Source organism: Arabidopsis lyrata (genome assembly GCF_000004255.2).
Source record: "Arabidopsis lyrata subsp. lyrata unplaced genomic scaffold ARALYscaffold_6, whole genome shotgun sequence".
NCBI classification, from domain to species: Eukaryota; Viridiplantae; Streptophyta; class Magnoliopsida; order Brassicales; family Brassicaceae; genus Arabidopsis; species Arabidopsis lyrata.
The window spans coordinates 22,098,980-22,114,699 of NW_003302550.1; the positions used below are offsets into that span (position 1 = coordinate 22,098,980).

The 15,720-nt window shown below is 37.4% G+C and overlaps 2 protein-coding genes across 2 annotated transcripts; both read right to left on the reverse strand.

Annotated features, from left to right (window-relative positions):
• Positions 1–11,027: 11,027 nt before the first annotated feature.
• Positions 11,028–12,134, reverse strand: LOC110227549 (lipid transfer protein EARLI 1). Its single transcript, XM_021022080.1, has one exon. It carries the CDS (start codon positions 11,722–11,724, stop codon positions 11,221–11,223), a length of 504 nt encoding a protein of 167 aa, XP_020877739.1. The 5' UTR covers positions 11,725–12,134; the 3' UTR covers positions 11,028–11,220.
• A 2,045-nt stretch (positions 12,135–14,179) lies between these two features.
• On the reverse strand, positions 14,180–14,963 carry LOC9310843 (pEARLI1-like lipid transfer protein 2). The gene has a single exon (XM_002874730.2). The coding sequence runs from the start codon at positions 14,889–14,891 to the stop codon at positions 14,331–14,333; it is 561 nt and encodes a 186-aa protein (XP_002874776.1). The 5' UTR covers positions 14,892–14,963; the 3' UTR covers positions 14,180–14,330.
• Positions 14,964–15,720: the final 757 nt, after the last annotated feature.

Sequence of the window (15,720 nt, forward strand, 5' to 3'; positions counted from 1 at the left end):
ATAGGCGGCCTCTTCCACCTCGCGGCATCTTCAGATCCCAGATTCGAGCTCCATGCGCTTTGATCAGGGATCTCTCGATCAGAGACCAAGGAACAGCGATGGCATTCATAGATGCACTTGCGCTTCAACATCGGAAGCTTACGTTGAAAAAAAGGAGACTCCGGAAGAGGATTAACCGGATGCAACGCAGGCTTACTACGGTATCAAGAGATCTTCACGTCCTTGAATCTCACCCTGAAGAATGGATCGAGCTTGGAATCTCTGACTTTGCTCGAATTCCGGACTGCATGAAGCCAATCCTCGACCTTGCTGGTCAAGGAGTTGAAGTGTTCTGCTCGTCAACAAGATCTCCATAACCCAAAGTGTACGATGAGGGACATTCCATTTTTGTTTTTGAATAAACGCTCTATTTCCAATCTCTTGTATGTTCGCATAGCCGAACCTTTATTTGCTTCACTTGTTCGCTCAGTCGAACCTTTTCCTTTAATAAAGAAATAAAACAAAAAATTTTATTAATAGCTGAACTCGTTTCCGAGCTGCCTACGTACCCATTTCGGGATCAAGCCACATCGTAGTTCATGTACATAAAAATGCATGTAGCTTTAAACATAAAACTTCTTTAGGTTGATCACATTCCAAGGTCGCTTGACTGGCCTGTCTTCTAAGTCTTTCAATCTATAAACACCGTTCCGAACCACTTCAGTAATAATGTAAGGTCCTTCCCAATTAATACCAAGTTTACCGGCACCTTCTTCTTTTTTATTGTCAAAGACGCGCCTTAACACATAATCTCCCACGAAGAACGGCCTACTTTTGACTTTAGAGCTAGGAAGCATGGAAGCGCCGTCCAACCTCTGATTCTCGCTTTGGAACCAGAAGCGGGTGCGGAAGCGACCGGAATCGTGATGGAAGCGCGGTTCCAGAAAATTGAAGATTGGAAGCTTCTGGGAAGCGTTCGATTCGGACTTGGAAGCGTGGTTTTTTTATCAACGGAAGCGCAGCCTTCCCACAGAAACCCACCCGTCGTTTATCCTCACAAACTAATCCAGAGAGTAGTGAATCAAGAAGAAGTACGTACCTCCGGTGAACAGATCTGACGTGGAGATCACAAGAGAGTAGAGAGAAGACGCAAAGCTCAAAACTTTCTGTTATAGACTCGTAAAAGGGAAGTGAATGAAGAAGAAGATACAGAGCCAACATGAAAGACCCTTTTACCCTTCTAGTTGTGACTAATTACTGATACCCACAACTTGTGCTTCTCACGTGTCAATGGAGAGAGGTTGTCTTGAAACCTCTGATTGCTTGAGAGTCTTCATGACACCAAAACCTACACTCTTTTCAAGTTGTCTTCGGTGGTTTCAGTTTTAGATCTAATCGGCGACTCTTCTCTCAAGTCAGTCTCCGACAAATTTATTGAAAGGAATCTGACTACCACAAGCCATATTTGGGCTTTAATTTTTTTATTCTTTTAAGTCTAATTTTGTTTAAATGGCCCGTTTTTATTTGCGTTTTTATTCTTTTATTAAGACATCCAAAATATTTTATTGTTAACAATGCATTTCTTACTTTTGATGACTATATTTATTATTCTACATGTTATGTATTTCGTTTGGTTTAAAATTTTCTCAATTATCATGCATATCCAATGGTTAGTGTAGAGTAAATTAAATATTTAATAAATCTATATATATATATATATGTATATATTTACGCTTCTAACACGTACCCGCTTCCTAACTTTTTTAAAAAACTCGTTTCCCCGCTTCCAAACGCTTCCGCTTCCGATTCCATGCAGCTTAGCTTTAGAGTTGTAATATCGGGCTGCTGCCTGCTGGTAGTTCTGAATCCGAATCAAAGCTTGATCACGCCTTTCATTTATGGTATCTAGTGAATCATTAAGCATTGCTGAATTTTCTTCCTCATTTAATGGTGCTTCTGTTCGGCGAAGTCCGGGCACGTTGAGTTCAGCTGGTTGAGTTCAGCTGGTACTACTGCCTCCATGCCATAAACCAAAGAGAATGGAGTTTCTCCGGTAGGTCGCCTAGGGGTTGTACGATAGGCCCATAGGACGGGTTGGAGTTCTTCATACCATCCTCCCTTTAGATGATTCAAACGTTTCTTGAGATTGCTCAGTATCGTCTTGTTCGCGGCTTCAGATTGACCATTTCTTTGCGGATATCGTGGAGTAGAGTAACTAACTTTGATTCCCCAGTCTGCACAAAAGGCATCAAACTCTTGTGAAATGAATTGTGGCCTGTTATCGGTGACTATTTTATACGGAACTCCATGTCGACATATAATATTCTTCCAAATGAAAGTCTTCACCGCCGAATCCTTGATGCCAACATATGCCTCAGCTTCAATCCATTTCGAAAAGTAGTCCGTCAAGACCAAAAGGTATTGTACACCTCGAGTTGATCTGTGCAATAGTCCAATGATGTCCATTGACCATCTCATAAACGGGTACGGGGCGGAGATGGAAGAGAATAACTCCGAAGGTTGATGGATCAATGGTGCATGGAGTTGGCAGCGCTTACATCTTTGGGCAAATTTAACACAATCCGTGATCATAGTGGGCCAATAGTATCCCATTCTTTTAACTTTAAAAGCCATAGCTCTTCCTGATGAATGACTCCCACATAATCCTTCATGCACTTCGCTCATGACGATTTCGACTTCGGGCCCAAAAATGCATAATAGGTAAGGGTCGCTGACACCTCGTTTATATAATGCATCCTTTGATAGACAAAATTTCGCGCTAACGACTTTCATTTTCCTGGCCTGCCACTTATTCTTTGGGAGCTCGCCTGTCATGATGTAGTGCTTTATTGGCTCCCTCCAGTCAGCCCCCCAGTCTTTAGCCGAAATTTGGTCAACCTTGTAAAATACTCGTGGTTCTGGTTCGGGATGTTCGTTTGGTTCAAGAACATCCTCCTCGATTAACGGCTCTATTTCTAATATCGTTTCTGGAATCACATCTTCTGCTAAGACAACGGGTTCCTTGTTAGATGTGTTTGATCCCTTTGACTTCCTCCGTTTGTTGGGTGGTGGTTCGATCTCTGGTTTGCCATGGTCACGTGCCGCTGCTCGAGACCTTGTAACGACGAGGGTTTCTTTGTTGTCTTGAATGCTTCATTCTGAAATGCATTCCACTGGAATAACTCTTTTCAACTCAGGATCTGATGTTGACGCTAATGCGGCAATTGCGTCCGCAGTTGTATTCTCCCCCCGAGGTATGCAGATTAATTTGAATTTCGAGAAATTTTTAGATAGATCCTTCACCACTTTGAGGTATGCTTCCATTCTTGAGTCCTTGGCTTCATAGTCTCCATTAAACTGGTTAACTACTAATTGCGAATCACAATAAGCCACTATTTCCTTAGCTCCAACTCCTTGTGCCAATCGAAGTCCGGCAATCAGGGCTTCGTATTCTGCCTCGTTGTTGGAGGCATTGAATAACAATCAGAATGACTGTTCTAGAATTTCTGATGTTGGAGACTCCAACTTGATTCCCACTCCGGATCCTTGTTTTGTTGAAGACCCATCTACATGTAATTTCCAAGTTTGGTTCTCCGGTTGCTCTATCGTTCCAGTATTGTAGCTCGGTCAAGAAGTCTGCTAAAACCTGAGCCTTCATACTGATCCGGCTTTTGAATTCTATATCGTACTCGCTTAATTCCACCGCCCATTTCGCCAAACGTCCGGACTGACTTGGACTATGAAGTATTGTTCGGAGTGGTTGGTTGGTTAATACTTCAACCGGATGGAATTGAAAATATGGGCGCAGCTTCCGAGCCGAGATCACCACCGCGAGTGCGAGTTTTTCCATCATTGTGTATCTGGTTTTCGGATCCGTCATTGACTTACTTACGTAGTAAATTGGCTTCTGTTCCCCGCGGTCTTCCCGAACCAAGACTCCACTAACCGCATCGTTTGAAACCGACACGTACAAATAAAGTTTTTCATCCACTTCTGGCTTGGACAGTATATGAGGAGTGGTTAAGTAAGCCTTAAGCTGCCCAAAAGCTTCTTCATACTTCTCATCCCATAGGAATCCTTTGTTTCCTTTTAGAATTTGGTAGAAAGGTAACGACTTATCTGTTGATCTCGAGATAAAACGATTCAAAGCCGCAATCCGCCCAGTCAACCGTTGTACTTCCTTGAAGTTTCTTGGAGATGGCATGTTTAGAAAGACGTTAATTTGGTTTGGATTGGCTTCAATCCCTCTTTCTGTCACAATATAGCCAAGAAATCCTCCGGATGGGACTCCGAATGCACTTCGCCGGGTTCAGCTTCATTTGATATTTATTGAGAATATCAAAACATTCTTCTAAATGCTTAACGTGATCTTCTTTCTTTAACGATTTAACCAACATATCATCTATGTAGACTTCCATTGTTTTCCCGAGATGATGGTGGAACATTTTGTTAACCAACCGTTGATAAGTTGCCCCTGCATTTTTCAAACCGAAAGGCATTACCTTATAACAATAGATACATCTATCAGTGATAAATGACGTTTTTTCCTGGTCTTCGGGGTTCATCATTATTTGATTATAACCCGAGAATGCGTCCATGAATGTTAACAGCTCATTCCAAGCGGTGGATTCTACAAGTCGATCTATATGCGGGAGCGGGAAACTGTCTTTGGGACATGCTTTGTTGAGGTCTGTGAAATCGATGCAAACCCTATCTTTCCCATTCTTCTTCTTGACAACGACAGTGTTTGCTACCCACTCCGGGTATTGCACTTCTCTTATGGACCCTATCTTCAAAAGTTTATCCACTTCGTCATTTACTATTTTTGCTCGCTCTACTCCAAGCTTTCTTCTTTTTTGTTTCACCGGTTTGAAGCTCGGATCCACGTTTAGTTCATGACAAATTATACTTGGATTTATGCCAGGCATGTCCGCCGCTGACCACGCAAACGATGTTTTGTTTTTCCTCAAGAGTTCGATCAAAGCTTCTTTTAGTTGGCCAGTCAAAGTTGCCCCAATTCGAATTTTCCGGTCCGGTTTGTCTTCTTCCAACACCACTTCGATTACTACATCATCTTTTTTCTGCCCGCTAAGAAATTTTGTTCTTAGTCCCTCTTTTGCGGACTTCGTTAATTGCTATTGAATCTTCATACGGTGGCTAGCTAGATAACACGTCTATGAAGCTTCTTGATCTCCCCGAATTGTTTCCACTCCTCTTGATTTGGAAATTTGATACATTGATGATATGTAGAGGGGACTGCTTTCATTTGATAAATCCAGGGAGTCCCGAGGATGATGTTGTAAGCTGCGGGCTTATCGAAGACAACGAAGTCCACGATCTTTGATACCTTTTTGGAAAGGAGACGGAGGCCCTACTATGTCCGCCTGACTAATTCCCATTCTTTCTAAAGTACTTAAAAAGATCAAATCGACCGAACTGCCTATATCTATAAGGATCCTTGATACTTCGAAGTTGGCAACGTCAAGGGTAATGACTAGAGCATCATCATGAGGTCTTTCGAGGTGCCGCGTTTCTTCTTCATTAAACGATATTGATGCACCTTGAAAATCGACTTCTTCGCTCAAGCTTGCTTTGAGTAGGACATTTCGTCTATGTTTCTTGATGGAACTTATCGAATCTCGACAAAATTTGGAACCTCCTAGAATAACATTGATCTTACCCTTAGAATTCCTCGGTTCTTCCTCGTTGGTTAACCTTGGTCTTTTGGAATTTTGATCTTTGGAATTTTCCTTTGCTTCGTGGTATTCCTTCACAAAATCTTTTATATCGAATTTGGAAAGATCTCCACTGGCCCAAAGCTCTGCGAGGTGCCTTTTAAGAACGCTACAATCCTTGGTTAAATGTCCGGTTACTTTATGAATGTCGCAATATAGACTTTCATCATGGACCCAAGTGTTTGATCTTCCTTTCCCTTGGAATTGCTTTCCGACGGTACTGTTGAAGGGTTGCAACCCAAATTTCTTTGGTCCTTTATTCTCCCTAGGTTCGAACTTCTTGGTAGGGACGGTGATTGCCGGCTTTTCTTGCTTATTTCTTTTGGCAAAATTTTATTTTTTGTCCTCTACCTCCATCCAGTTGTTTGCGCGGAAGAGCGCATCCTGAATTGTGTCTGGTTTATGAAGTATTAAATCTTCTTTAAACCTTGAATCATGTCGCAATCCCTTTCGTAGGGCGGATAAAGCCGATTGTTGTGAGATTCTTGGGAGTTTTGACAGCACTCCTTTGAATTTGGTGATGAAAACTCGAAGTGACTCATTTGATCCTTGTGATAGGTTCCAAAGATCGGCATCCGAAACGCTTTTATCCATAAGGATGGAATATTGCTTTAAGAACACAGCTGATAGCTCGTCAAAATTGCTGATCGAACCCGGCTCTAATTGGGTGAACCACATTAGAGCTTGGCCGCATAGATTTTCTGAAAAGAGCTTACAGTAACCTGCATCCTCGTCAGCTTCATCCAATTCGACTCTTCCAGCTGCGATCAGAAAAGCTGCGAGATAGCTCTTTGGATCCTCCAATCCGCTGTAAGGGTCCAACTTGAGCTTCCGGGAATCTTTGATTCTCAAACTCGCAATTCGCGAGATGAAAGGTGTTCGCCTAGCTTCTTCAATGACTCGATTGATGTCTAGCTCCGAACTTGTAGCTTGATGGAACTTTGACTTCATTTCTTTTAGTTCCTGGCTAACCTTCCTCATAGTCTCGAACTGGTCGAGGTTTTCCTGCTCGTATTGATCTGCAAGTTGAGCTTCATCTTCGAGTTGTGCCTCTCCATCCAATGGCTGAACTATATTATTAGTAGCTCCAGGAGTTGTTTGTCCGCTGGTTTTGTTTCGCGCAACGGAACTTGGCGAGTTGAATATCCTCCTTCGGATTCCCACAGGATTTCCTGCACTTAAAGAGCGAACACGAGTTTGTATAGTATTGACGTTTTGGCTAAGAGATACCTGGGATGTTTGCAACGTATCGACGGCCTTTTCCACATCCGAGAACTTTTGTGATATGTCCGACATGGTTTGCTGCATAGCTCTGAGGGTTTCGGCCAATGATGTCTCAACGGCGTCTCCTCCGTGCTGCTTATCTCGGAAATGTAGTAAAGAAAAAATCTGACCACTCAAGAATACTCTATCCCCACAGACGGCGCCAAAATGTGGATGTCGGATTTGCACACTCAAGTATTTTTATTAAGTAGGAAAGATTACTCTTGAGGGACAAAAATAAATATGTAAAAGGCTTATGAATTGTTACAAAAATTGCTATAGTATTTCTTGCTCGAAAGAACGATCCCCATACATGGCCATTGGCCTTCTTATTTATACATAGAAAAACGACATTTAAGTGGCTAATTAAGTATAATTATTCTCTCTTAAATGTGTCTGTTTTGATCTTTGCTTTTAATGCTTAACGTTTGAATTTGAGTTGATTCTGATCTTCATGGGCCTCGCCTTTTGGCCCAAATGTCCTTGGACTGACTTAACCATGACTTCGTCTCCGGCCTCGTGTCGAGGTGTAGTCACTTCGGATTCTCTTTACGGTGATAACCACTTCGACTGTTCTTTTGACTTGTGGGTATAATTGCTTTATCCTTTATGGGCCGTTATCCTGACTACGTGGCAATCTTTGGTTGGTCCTGGACCTCTGGTGCGGGATCCGACACCAACAAGGGGGAGAGATCTTCATGGGTGATAAACATTTTGGCTCGAGAGGATTTAACCTTAGTGGATTCTAGATCCAAATTTTGTAGATCACAAGATTTTTGGTGCTTCTGTTTGGATGTTGCGGACATAATCTGAGGGAGGGAGTTCACCGGATTCACCCTCCTTCCTTTGAATATCAGTGATGCGTAGCCGCCGTTTTGGGTTGAGATCGAGAGGTTTCGAGAGATTTGCAAAAAGAGAAAATAAAAGGGGGAACAAATTAAACAAAAGGAGACAAAGAGATGAGATCTAAAGTAAAGAAATTTCAGGGAGGTGAAATCCCGACGCCGGCGAGCAAGAGCTCCACCGGCGTCGAAAAGCTTGAGCAACTTGACCTCCTCGATAGTCGTGTCTGAGAGAGTTCACGGGTTAGTACAATTTTTTTTTTTTTATAAGTATACAAATGTTAATAATGCTCTATATATTTGTTTACATATATACAAATATTAATAACTCTCTATACATGTGTTTACATATTAATAATGTTTAATGTACATGTTTACATCTATACAAATATTAATATCGTTCTCTATATATCTATTTACATGTATACATAGATGATAGATCCAATAAGTTAATGCTATAATTATATTTAACGTTTTATATATGTATATTTTTTTGCATGACTATTTATTGGGTATCTATTCCATTAGGTTAGTGGTTTAAAATTTTAAATACCCGCCTAAAAGTTTGCGTTATAGATTCAAAATTAAGAGATTCGAAGACAGTCCGTCAGTTTGCATTTAATACAAGTTCCCTCCTTTCTATCGTCGAGTAAATGTCACTTCTACAACAGAGCATTTAATAACTGTCATTTCATTTTTTTTTCTTCCCCAAATGTCAATGGCGCTATCACACGCGCATGACTCCGTAACCAACTGGTTTTATTGTAATTTTTTTGAAGTTGAGGGCCATTAATAACGTTTAATTTTTGTTTGTCTCGAACAAAGTGACCTATTACCGATTATCTAATTAGAAGTCACATTTTTACCTCTGCGCAAATTCACTCTAAAGAAAAAACATTGTCATCACCTATTAGTAACAAAAGTTTCATGCTCACGTGTCGTTCGAAGAGAGATTCTTAGCCATTTAAATAATTGCTTAAACTTTATATATTTACAAATTTTGCCATTAGTGTTATAGTATATACATATTTTACACAAATAAAAAAAAAGAAGTTTAAATTAAATAAAGCATATTATGAACTAATAAACTATTCACAAAAATTTATATGATTCTTTGTTATTTAAGTTAGAAAATATTTTATCGTTTTCAATCATTGTACGGGTAAAACAAATTTAAATACGAAAAATCGATGATTGGAATGGTATAAAAAATTTATTAGATGTTTTTTAAAATAATTTAGATATTAGATAATAACAATACGGGAAAATATCATTTAGATAATCAGTTTACCATTTTCGTTGGTTTAAAATATGAACTCTGGACCTGGTGATTTAAATCTTCAATTTTATGTGGATCTGGTGTTTTAAATCCTCAATTTTATGTTGATTTTCAATTTAATCACGAATTCTCGTTGACTAAGCCAATTGAGGCACATTGTTAACTGGCTAAATGTCATCGCATATTTTTTGAAGAGGAAGACGGAAACCCTGTTGGTGTAGAAGAAAAATTAATGGATGGCTTCGAAGTGATAGTTATGCGATGACATCTTCTTATTGATATGTTTAGCCGGTTAACGATATGTCAATTGGCTTTGTCAACGAGAATTCATGATTAAAATGAAAATCAACATAAAATTAGGATTTAAATACCAGATCTAAAATTCATGCTTTAGACCAACGAAAATGGTAAACTGATGATTTAAATGACATTTTTCCCGATAATAATACCAATCATTTTGTAAATAGAAGTACAATTTAACAATCATATCGGTAAACTATCTAGTTAATTATGCTCATATTTTGTTACGTTTTTCACTTAACATATCTAAGTAATATTAAATAACTCATAAACTTAACTTTATGTAACTCAATTTTCATATTCTGCTAGATTATTTTAGTACTGTTAACCATGCATCTTTGACTCCTTCTTTGTAAAATATCTTTGCAAGATTCCAAATTTTCCAGTGTCCCACATACATCCATTTGCGTCTGTCATTGAGCTTAATGTAACTCACATTCACATTATCACGGGTCATAAAAACCCGAACACGAACTTCTATTGGTATGAATGTTAAAACTGATGATAACAAAATAAAACAAATAACATTTTCTTTAAATTCATACTACGCAATTCTAGGTAATATATAACGTTCATACAAAGTTTTTGAGAATTTACTAATTACCTAATGCCCTGATCGAGTTCAACCTGAGAAGCTATAATTTTGGCTCGTTATGAATGAGAAACTGAAAAGAAAAAAAAAAGTTGATTTACGAGTTCAGGATATTCGAGTCGAGATATTTACGCGTCTCGGGCTCGCGGCTAGAAAATCTAGTAATTCACTATCAAGAATATACAACATGCGTAGCTCTACTCTAAAGTCGTGAACTCGTGATGATGGAGTTTCAAAACAGAGTTACAAGCTCTTATAATATCAAACCCTTCATCCGAATAAGAGACTCTCTCTTAAACCTTGATACCGAATTAACCAGTCTCTATTTTCATGGTTATGTTTTAATGAGCTAAACCGAATAAACCTGAGTTCTAAACGAATCACTTCTTCAACAGTACCGCTCATTCATGGATAAAATAGATTCTTAAAAAGTCGAACAACGCATCAAAACATTCGGTCAAGAATTGATTTCGGTTCGAACTTTTCGCTACAAAAACATTCGATCAAGGCCTCTTAGACATGGGCGTCCATATTCTCTTCCAAGATCTCTCATTCATAGGAATATAGGATCATGATTTATTGAAAGCACATAAACATCATTGTATAGATATGATCAATCAAACCACATTTCTCCCGGTCAAACAAGAAGAAAACTTTGATGTCAATAACTGAGCTGTTCATTCTCTTACTCAAAAGCTGACGATAACACACACACATATATATATATATATATATATATATATATATATCTTTAGTTGAGAATGTCTACTCATAACTTAGTGTTTTAAATACAGTTTTAGGATTATTGAAAATCATGTTTTAAATGAAAAATTCAAACTAAGCTCGAAATATGTAATAGTTAGGTGAATATCACAATGATCAATAGTTTTTAGTAGAAATGAACTATTTAGTAAATAAAATTAGCATTCTACAGCATGAAAATTTAAATATAAAGATTTTAATTATAATCTTAATGCAAGAATTTCGAAATAAGACATTGGGTACAAAATCTCTTTTATTAAACGGGGAACGTTGAAAATAGAAATAGATTGCTACAAAGCATACATTTGAGAGGAAAAAAAAAAACTATGAAAGTCTCACACATTTATTATTTCACTTTAACAAATTCAAATTTAAACAAAAACTCTAGCTTACATGCATTTATTCAAATTGTAATTGTTTTGAGGGGGAAACTGTGCATCACATCGTATGCATAGCTGTTGATATCGTTCAAGCACATTGGAAACCAGACGGAAGCTTTCTGTTACAAACGTTGAGAAGAACGCTGAGAGATATTGGAACGTTAAGGTTGATGCCGAGAACGTTAGCCCTCAGAGCAGTGCAGAGACAAACCGCAGCGTCGACGTCAACCAAACCTTGGATGAGCGAGCAACATGGTTGAGCTGATGGCTGACCCAATTGTATGTTGAGTAGACTGCTTAGAACGTTTGCACATACACCAAGCTTGAGAGCATCGATAGGACAGTTTCCAGATGAACCAGTGCTGGGAGGCGTGACGGGCCTAGGGTTAGGATTTGGGACCGAAGGACTTGGGACTGAAGGACTTGGGACCGGCTTGGGTTTAGGACTTGGGACTGGCTTGGGCTTAGGACTAGGGACCGGTTTGTGCTTAGGACTCTGGTTGCAACCACAATCAGTTGCAGCAGTTAAGGTGAAGAATAGGATGTTGAGGGCGAAGAAAAGAGCAATAGAGGCTGAGTTCTTTGAAGCCATTTTTTTCTTTTGAAAAGATAGGTTCGGTGTTTAAGGATTATTGAGTGTGTTTGAGAGAGAGTGATGAATAAAAATGAAGAGAGGGTGTGGGAATTTATAGGGTATTAGAAGGATGTGAAGAGGACCAACTTGTTCTAGTATAATTGATTATTTACAGATATTTGTACGTAATTCTACAAAATATCTGTTTTTATTTTTTTTATTTGTGCGTATCTACATATACAAATTCTGACCTTTTTATTTTCTTTTATGTAGATTCGTAGAACCTTAGAAATTATTTATTAAATCCTTTTCACGAAACTATTATAATTAAGGGGATGTGCCTTTAATCAAGTGGTTAACTCCATTTGACTCTGCCTTCCCCACCGGAGTTCGACTCCTCTAAGTCGCGTTATCCCGCGTAGTAGGGATTGGCTATGGATCGTCATTGTCGATCCAAAGATGTCAAAAAAAAAAAAAACTATTGTAATTAAGAAAATATATGATTCGTGCATTCATATTAGTATTATTCTCAAATTATCAATGCGTTATAATCACCGCCATCATGATGAATTCATGACCTCATTGCACATATTTTCAAATTCTTTTTGGCTCGTAACCATTTTTACTTGAGAGTTTCTATATGTTAGTCTAGTAGTTTTAGTACATTCCAGAGGAACTTGTGCTCCGCATCCTTTTCGGAATCTTGCTTGGAATGAATGTATTTATCACAAACTGGTCCTAGAAGAGGGAGATATCATCGGAAATTCCCGAACTTCCTCGGATTTATTTTTTCAGAATGTGAATGTTTTCGAATTTTTAGATCCTCTTATGCATAAAATAGGAGGACACCAAAACCCTGGATGAATCGAGTTGTTCTATATGGTTGTGTCATTGGTGACGTAAAGGAAAAACATAAATACAAATTGGACCTCATATGGATTATGACTAATCCCAATTGGCAAGAGAATTTAGACATGACTGGCTTTTAAGGGTGTATAAACACCTCAATTTTTTCTTCTATATGCATAAGGTTAGACCGATTTGTATTGTTTTACATTCTTGCATTTGAGATTTGAAATTACGGAATTTTGATGAAGAAGGGGTTCGCGGTTGGCTAAAAACAACCCGTGATGACATCCACGCGAATAGAGTGATCGAGCACTTTTCTTGGACAATCACATTAATTAGAATTGAATTTTTTAGATTATACATTTAATAGGGTAAGGTTTAGTCGATAGTTAGATTAGAATCCTAATTTAATAAACCCAATATTATTTAGTCTATACGCTATTTTCTATGGAGAAATACAACTAACTTTGAGAAAATATGTTCACATATAAAAACAAAGGAATCTAAATTATGGGTATAACCCAAACATGAAACTAAGATGTGAACTAACTTAAGAGTAACGCAAAATCATTTGATTTTCCGGAAAAGGCTGGTTAGAATGCTTTTTAAAGTCAATAATAACTTTTGTCCCAAAAGAAAATATCATCTTTTTTCAGCAATGCTAGGACAAAAATAAATAAAAGTCAATTATAATAACATTTGGAACTTCTTAAAATTAAACACAGTGATACACGAATATATAATATGGTTTGACTGTGCATATATCTATTATATACTTTGAAACAGAGTATTATTCTTCATGTTTAAACGCCAATTACATTTAAACTGATATTTCAAGGGCAGCATATTCATATCATAATTATTAATATGTGGATTATAAATTGAACTTCGTATTAAGAATAAAAACTATGTATCAATTTTTTCTTACGAAGATTTTATTTTGTAACCGCAATAATATTTTAAATATATATGCTGTATTCTAATATAAACAAATACCGAAATTATTTTGTAGTTATCGTTCTTTTGAATTGCTCTGTCCAACTAGAAAAACATCTCCAAATTAAAAAAATTATTTTACTGCTACAAAACATTACTACATTGATATATAAATGCAACATACTATTATATGCTGATATTGTAGTATCTTTTATCAAGTTAAAAGTTTGATTATCAAAGGCTAAACAAAGCATCGGTACGTTCAACTACACTAGAATTTTGGTGAAGTATCAAATTATATTTTGATACTTTAAGCTTGACTTCATATTGATTTTTTTTTGTCGAAAGACTTCATATTGATTGGAAAGTAAAATTTAAAGGAAATACTTGTAAATATATTTGTAAGATGGATCTCCTCCTTTCTCACTCTTGTAAATATTGATTGTAAATATAATTGTATTTTAATACAGTTGAAAAATACTTAATCATATATTTGTAAGCTCGGGATTAAGATTTGTTTGTATTGAACCTCATTTTTCAAAAAAAGACTAAACTCATGCGGAATATTCGAATCCAAAAATAGAAGTAAAAAAATATTTGAATACATAAGACATTGACTATGAAACGTCGTTCATTTAATTTAACTGTATTAAACAAAACACAAACTTACAACAAAAACAGAAAAGCGTTTACAAAGAAGTATATAAATAACGTCTCTCACTTAAACAAAAGATTGAAACATTAAACCTTAAACTTGCATACATGCATGTAATTATTAATATTGTAATTATTTTGAAGAGGAAAATGTGTGTGCACGTCCTATGCATAATCGATACCGCTCAAGCACATTGAAAACCAGACGGAAGCCTTCTGTTACAAACGTTGAGAAGAACGCTGAGAGATATGGGAACGTTAAGGTTGATGCCAAGAACGTTAGCCCTAAGAGCAGTGCAGAGACAAATCGCAGCGTCGAGGTCAACCAAACCTTGGATGAGAGAGCAGCATGGCTGAGCTGATGGCTGTCCCAACTGCACGTTAAGTAGACCGCTTAGGACATTCGCACATACACCGAGTCTGAGAGCATCGATGGGACAGTTTCTCGATGAGCCAGGGGTGCTCGGAGGTGTGACGGGAGTTGGTACGGAAGGATTTGGGACCGAAGGAGTTGGGACCGAAGGAGTTGGAACCGAAGGACTTGGGACGGAAGGAGTTGGAACCGAAGGAATTGGGACGGAAGGAGTTGGAACTGAAGGACTTGGGACCGGCCTAGGCTTAGGACTTGGGATCGGCTTGTGCTTAGGACTTGGGTTGCATCTACAATCAGTAGCAGCGGTTAAGGTGAAAAAAAGGATGTTGAGGGCAAAGAAAAGAGCAAGAGAGGCTGAGTTCTTTGAAGCCATTGTTATTGAGTGTGTTTGAGAGAGAGATGAAATAAAATGAAGAGAGGGTGTGGGTATTTATAGGATTTTAGAAGGATGTGAAGATCATTTAAACTAGTTTGAAAAATACAATTAGTTTTAAGTATATAATAAAAATATATAATTTTTGTTTTGATATAAAATGAAAACATATAAAATTATTTATATATATACGATAAAAGATAAAATTTGAGGATCACATTATGAACAAAAAATTTGAGTAGAAAATGGAGTACCATTGAAATAGTCTCAAAACCGGTCGTAATTAACAACCCAATAATTACAAATCCTGGTTGAATTTTAAATTGCTAGCTATACACAGTGTTCACTCGATCGATAGTTAGATTAGTTTCCTACTTTGATAAACTGATACTTAAAACCAAACTGATTATACGTAGTTAGCTGTTCGATCATAAATATAACTAACTTTGAGAAAATATGTCATGGGGAACTAAGATGTGAACATACTCATCAAAATTTAGTGTAACGCAAAATCATTTGATTTTCCGGAAAATTAAACGCTGGTTCAGTGTATCTTAAAGTCAATAGTAATATTTTGTCCTGAAAGAAAATCTCATCTTTTTTAGCAATGCTAGGACAAAAAGAAAAAAAGATAGACCAATATTTGCACTGCAAAAACATAATTGTTTCAGCAATGCGAAGACCAAACAAAATAAGTCAATTAAGACAATAACATTTGGATTCTTTAAAAGAGATGAAGAACAAGAAAAACTAACACGGTGATATGGACACATTAATACTTTAATATAAATGGAAAAAGTCATACAAAAATAATAATAAGGTTTAACTA

What these genes read in the sequence shown, in the direction of transcription:
- LOC110227549 (XM_021022080.1), bottom strand. Translation starts at nt 11,724, where the DNA reads ATGGCTTCAAAGAACTCAGCCTCTATTGCTCTTTTCTTCGCCCTCAAC.
- LOC9310843 (XM_002874730.2), bottom strand. Translation starts at nt 14,891, where the DNA reads ATGGCTTCAAAGAACTCAGCCTCTCTTGCTCTTTTCTTTGCCCTCAAC.